The 6,280-nt window shown below is 45.2% G+C and overlaps 1 protein-coding gene across 2 annotated transcripts in view; it reads left to right on the forward strand.

The window, feature by feature from the left end:
• Positions 1-1,089: 1,089 nt before the first annotated feature.
• The window catches only part of coq9 (coenzyme Q9 homolog (S. cerevisiae)), a 58,230-nt gene continuing 53,039 nt past the window's right edge, over positions 1,090-6,280 (forward strand). For both annotated transcript variants that reach the window (XM_043707406.1, XM_043707407.1), the window contains exons 1-4: positions 1,090-1,361; positions 2,330-2,468; positions 3,411-3,553; positions 4,379-4,463. In XM_043707406.1, coding sequence (XP_043563341.1) covers positions 1,330-1,361; positions 2,330-2,468; positions 3,411-3,553; positions 4,379-4,463 — 399 coding nt within the window. In that variant the 5' untranslated portion in view covers positions 1,090-1,329. The remainder of the gene's footprint in view (positions 1,362-2,329; positions 2,469-3,410; positions 3,554-4,378; positions 4,464-6,280) is intronic.

Raw genomic sequence — 6,280 nt, forward strand, 5'->3', positions numbered from 1 at the left:
TTAGAAGCAACCTGGGGTTTATTAAAAAAAGTGTCCTTCACGCCGATGACCAGTTTGGGGGTCGGCGTGTAGGGGGAGCGAAAGGAGTGAGCAGATCAATGGAGACTGTGCCCAGAGGGAGAGAATCAAAAGGATAGACAAGATAGTGGTTTTTGATAGAATGACATTTTGGAAGTGATAACTGGGACTGTGAATAGGTAAAAGTGGATTTTCTGTACTAACAGCGAATCCATTTCATGACAGAACTGGGGTGTGGGGTTAGGTAATACACAACAAAAGGTTTGGTCATGCTCTGAAATTGTTAAAGTTGATGGGGTCCAGGAGGCTGCAGGATCACAATGTAGAAAATGAGGTGCAGTTAGTTCTTCCAGTCTGCGTTGAACTTCGTTGAAGCACTACAGCAGGCCCAAGGCAGAAATGAAAACCAGAAGAACAGCAGATGTTGTAAATGAGAACCAAAAGCAGAAAGTGCTGGAAAAAGCTCAGCAGGTCTGGCAGCATCAGTTCTGAGGAAGGGTCACCGGACCCAAAACGTTTACTCTGATTTCTCTTCATAGATGTTGCCAGACCTGTGAGCTTTTCAAGCAACATCTGTTTTTGTTTCTGAGACAGAAATGTTGGCCAGGGAAATGCAGGCAACTGGAAGCTCAGGGCAATTTTTGCAGGCAGATTAAAGACTGTCTATATTTATTCTCCCCAGTGTAGAGGAAGTTGTATTTTGAGCAGCAAATATAGCAAACTAGATTGAATGAAATGTCGGTTAATTGTTGCTTCATCTGGGTGGTCTTTCTGGGGAGATAGTGAGAAGGCGATTGCAAGACAAGGTGCTGTGGGGAGATGTTAAGGATTGCAGAAGAGTGAACCAGTGTAAACAAAAGGGAATGGTCTCTGCAGAATGCTGACAAGAGAGAGGAGGGGAATAGGTGTTTGAGATTTCATCCCACTTGCAGTGGTGGAAATGGTGACTTCTGATCCTTTGGATGTGGAAGCCAGTGGGGTGGAAAGTGAGGATGAGACAACAGTACTGGTATCGGGGGGGGAGGGCAGGCGTGAGGGCAGAATGTCAGAAATGGGTCAGACATGGCTTAGGATTCATAGAGAGAGCCTTACTCTATCTAATCCCATGCTATACCTGTGCTGGAGTATTTCATATGAGTGATTGGTTTAATGTTCTTTGTCATGAATGAATCAAAGAACTGAAGGCCTTTTTCTCTGCCAACAGTTGGTCTGTACTCACGTGATGTGGTGCGTAGGGGTCTGCGATCATCACTGTATTTACGGGTGTCTGGTGAGGAGCAGGAGACCAAACAGCGCCCTCAGAGCTCTCAGATGTACACAGCGACCCAAGAATCCTACTCCAGGTACAGTCAGCTGCTCACACCCTAGAGTAGATCAGCTATAATTCTACATTGTTCAGGATATCATAGACTTTACCTTCTACAGCACATTAAAACAGTGTTTAAATAAACTTTTTAAGAAATTTGTTCATGGGATTTCTGCATCGCTGGCTGGTCCAGCCTTTTGAGAAGGTGGTTGTGAAACTATGAAGTCTTTGGGTTGTAGGTAACAAAGCTGTGAGGCAGGGAATTCCAGGATTTTGACCCAGTGACACTAAAGGAACAGCGATGTATTTCCAAGTCAGGATGGTGAGTGGCTTGGAGGAGAATTTGCAGATCATGTTCCCACCTGTCTGATGCCTTTGTAGCCGGCATGGGTTTGGAAAGTGAAGAATCTTCAGTGAATTTCTGTAGTACATCTTGTAGACTGCTACTGATCTTGTGGCGGAGAGACTGAATGTTTGTGGATGTGATGCCAACCAAGCAGGCTGCTTGTCCTGAATGGTGTCATGCTTCTTGAATTTTGTTGGAGTTCCATTCGTCCAGGTGCATGGGGAATACTCCATAACACTTGTACTTTGTAGATGATGGACAGACTTTAGGGAGTGAATTAGAGTGAGGCATATGCTGGTCATGGGGTTACAAATTGTGATCAAATACAATTCTGTTGCTCCTGATGATCCACATTGTCAGGTGTCAGTGTGAATACACACTTGTAATTAGATGAAGACTCTAGTTCTTACACCCTGTATCTATTTGAATTGGGACTGTCACCAGTGAGACTGGATCAGTGCTCTTCCAACCATCCTGGATCACGTTGAATCATGTTCCAGCACTGTCCTTGTGGATCTGCTGCAGTGAATCAATAGGATACATCTACTGCTTCAGTATTTTCCAGGTTGGACATGATGTGACTCTTCTCTCGCTGGTGTGAAAGGAAATGATACAGGAACTGAGAGAATTTTATAACTGTTGCAGTCCCCTTCTCTCAGCAGCCAATCTGATCAGAACGGGGAGAAGGCAGAGGGCTTTGAATCTGAGGAACAGCTGAGGCAGCAGCTCCTATCTGCAGCTCTGGAATTTGTCCCCGTGTATGGCTGGTCGGTGGAGGCCATTGCAGAAGGGGCCAAGGTAGGAACCAAAATCTGATCTTGCTGTAAAATATGAAAAATATGTGTCTGCACATTCTTTCAAACCACTTGGTTTGACCTCCTGTTCTGGCAGTTTTTCAGTGAAAACTGCATGTATAAAAGGGTCACTCTTATTATGACCTGCTAATGTTAAAACAGCTCTTGTTTCTCCTTTGTCTCAATGTTGTTTTGAGGATGCCTGTAGAGTAAAAAAAAAAGTCCTCTGACATCTTTAAATTCTTCCCCTCTCACCTTAAACCTTTGCAACCAGTGTTTGACATATCCATCCTGGGGAAAAAGACTCCAACTATCCACCCTATCTATGCCTCTCATAATTTTATATACTTCTATCAGGTCACCCCTCAGCCTCAACTCTCTAATGACAACAATCCAAGTTTGTCCAACCTCTCCTTACAGCTGATATGCTCCAGTTAGGACAACAACCCAGTAAGCATCCTTTTGCACTCTCTCCAAAGCTTCCACATTCTTCCTGTGGTGTGGTGACCAGAACTGCACACAACACTCGAAATGTGGCCTGACTAAATCAGTTGCAACATGATTTGGCAACGTTTCTATTAAATGACCTGAACGATGAAGGCAAGCATGCCATACACCTTGTTTACCACCTTATCTGTTCGTTTGCCACTTTTCGGGAACTGTGGGCTTGCAACCCAAGATTCTCCTGTACGTCTGTTCCTAAGGGTCCAACCATTTACACTTTCTTCATGCACTTGGCCTAGCAAAATGCATCACCTCACACTTGTCCGGATCCATCTGCCATTTCTATGCCCAACCTTTCAACTGATCTATATCCTGCTGTATCTTTTGATAACCTTCCTCACTATCCACAAATCCACCAAGTGTCCCAGTGAGTGGGGTTTAAGATTCTAATCTGCTGCAGTGTAACCAGCCCTGTGTTTTCTGCCTGTTGTCTTGCCTCAAGGTGTTGGATCTGTCACCGGCACTGACTGGGATGTTCCGTCATGGTCCTGGGGAGTTGGTTCTACACTTTGTGTCTCAGTGTAACAAGCAACTCTCTGAACAATTGAGTGATCAATACCAAAAGGTGCAGCTGGGAGACCAGGAGTAAGTATTGCAGAAGAAGCATTGGCTTCAGGTTCCATGCTGTTCTATCAACTGGGATTGTGATGTAATACGCATGTGAAACAGCGTACCTCTATTATTGGCTAATACCGCAGAGTTCAAAACCACTGCAGCTTTTTACGGACAGTTTAAAGCATCAGGAAATTAAATGGTAAAGTGATGGGAAAAACTGTGCGGATGATATATAAAATCTAGTTGGTTCTTTCATGTGCTTTGGGTTAGAAAAGCGTGACATCCCCACAGGACAAATCCACACCAACACAGTGAATGGGGAACTGACTTTCAACAAGACCCTCCGTGTCTGCCATTGACCAATGGTCATAGGAGAAGCCCCCCTTCCAGAGCTCACAGCAATGCTACAGTCATGCTCTCCACTATCCCTTTCTCCCCTCCCCCCACCCGCCCCGATCACCACTACCCCTTCACACCCTCTCCCTCAACTTTCTTCCCCCATTATTCCCTTCCCCCATACTTATTCCATCCAGCCCCTCACCTTCTCTTGCCTTCCCCCCCCCCCCCGTTCTCAACCCCCACCCACCCTTGTACCCTCATCCCCTGATCCTTTCAGCCCACCAACCTCTTGTTCCATACCCCTCAAAACCTTGCCATTTCCACCTCACACCATCACTTCATCTGCTCTCGCCCCTCTCACTCTCGTATCCACATTGCTCATCCCTGATCCCCAGCCCTGTTGAAAACTGGAGTGAGATGGCTCCCTGTGGGAACCCCAGAAAATGCTCGGAGAAATCAGAAAAGCAGTTCTCAGCATCCAGTTCTCTACTGATATGTCTTTCTGTTTTTACACAGAGCCAAGCAGACGGACAGGTTTCTCAAGGATGCAGTGGAGGCAAGGTTACGCATGCTGATCCCCTATATTGACAGCTGGCCACAGGTAACACGTGTAGTCACCTATCTCCTGTCTCGAACTGCCAGATGACAATAATCAGCTAGGGCCTATATAATCGGGATATCATTCCGCTCCCCCATTGAATTCAGCGTCATAACCAACTGATGTCTTTGGACTCTATTCTAATCCAATAAATTACATTTTGTTCTGAAGAGATTCAACGCGATTCTCCCAGTACACTGCCCCCCACCAGGGCTCACAGCGGAGAGTGCAGGAGGACCATGCAAGGAGGGGCCACACAGAGCTAAGTGAACCCATGACAAATGGATCTTATCAAAATCTTGCCACATAGTGGGTCAGTGGTAATGTTACTGGACTGGTAATTCAGAGCCCACCAGGTTCAAATGCCAACATAAACTGAGTGAATAAATCTGAAGTAAAATCTAGTCTCAGTAACATGTCCAGTCAACTATCTCCAGTCTCGAACTGCCAGGTGACAATAATCAGCTAGGGCCTATATAATTGGGATATCATTTCCCTCCCCCATTGAATTCAGTGTCATAACCAACTGATGTCTTTGGACTCTATTCTGATCCAGTAAATTACATTTTATTCTGAAGAGATTCAACTCAATTCTCCCAGAACACTGTCATCATCAATTTTTGTAAAGTCCCATCTGATTCACAAAAGCCCATTGGGGAAGGACAGGTCTGGCCTGCATAAGACTCCAAATCCTAAGCAATGTGGTTGACTCTTAACTGCCCAGAAATGTTTCCAGCAAGTCCATCCAGTTCAAGAGTGATTAGGAATGGGCAACAAGTCCATAAACTATAAGACCATGAGACATAAAGTGGAAGTAGACCATATGGTCCATTGAGTCCATTCAGCCGATCAATGAGATCATGGCCTATCTGATAATCCCCAATTCTACTTTCCTGCCTTTTCCCTATAATCTTTGATTAAAAATCAGTGATTCTTCATCTTGAAGATATTGAGGATCCATCCTTGACAGCTCCCTGCAGTAAAGAATTCCTCAGATTTACGAACCTCTGTGAGAAGAAATTACTCCTCATCACTGTCACAAACGGATCACTCTTTATTCTGAGATTATGCTCTCTGACCCTGGACTGTAGCGGTTGAAGAATGCAGCTCACAATCACTTTCCACAGCACGATTAAAGATGGACAAAAAAATTGTCATAAATTAATTTTAATTTTAAAAAAAATGGTTTGCCCCAACTTTCATGTCAGTTCCCAGAACTCCGTATCAGCCTTGCGTGTATGCTTCTATGAGATAGTGCTCTCCAGGTGCTGAATCTGTGCAGCGTTCCTTCATCAAAAGGGTATGAAGAGAAAGCAGGAACAGGGTACTGAGTTGGATGAACAACCATGATCATATTGAATCGCACAGTGGGCGTGAAGGGCCAAATGACCTACTGCTGCTACTATTTCTATGTTTTGAGGTATTCGATGGCCTCCTACCTCTTGAGGATTGAAAGTCTGCACAATAGCTGGTCTGTATCATGAATAAGAAATGTTTAGAGCGCTATGGGCCAAGTGCAGGCAGATGGGACTAGTTTAGTTTGGGATTATGGTCAGCCTGGATTGGTTGGACCGAAGGGGCTGTTTCCATGTTGTACGACTCTGTATCTGTATCAAATTTCTGACCCTCAGACGGAGCAATGTTCCCTCAGTCCTGATCCTCAAACAGTGCAGTGTTCCCTCAAGCTTGACCATCATTCCTGACCCTCAGATGATACAAACCGACCGACTCCCACAGCTACCTGGACTACACCTCCTCCCACCCCGCCCCCTGTAAAAACGCCATCCCATTCTCCCAATTCCTTCGTCTCCGCCGCATCT

The sequence above is a fragment of the Chiloscyllium plagiosum genome, chromosome 17 (genome assembly GCF_004010195.1).
Source record: "Chiloscyllium plagiosum isolate BGI_BamShark_2017 chromosome 17, ASM401019v2, whole genome shotgun sequence".
Taxonomy (NCBI): Eukaryota; Metazoa; Chordata; class Chondrichthyes; order Orectolobiformes; family Hemiscylliidae; genus Chiloscyllium; species Chiloscyllium plagiosum.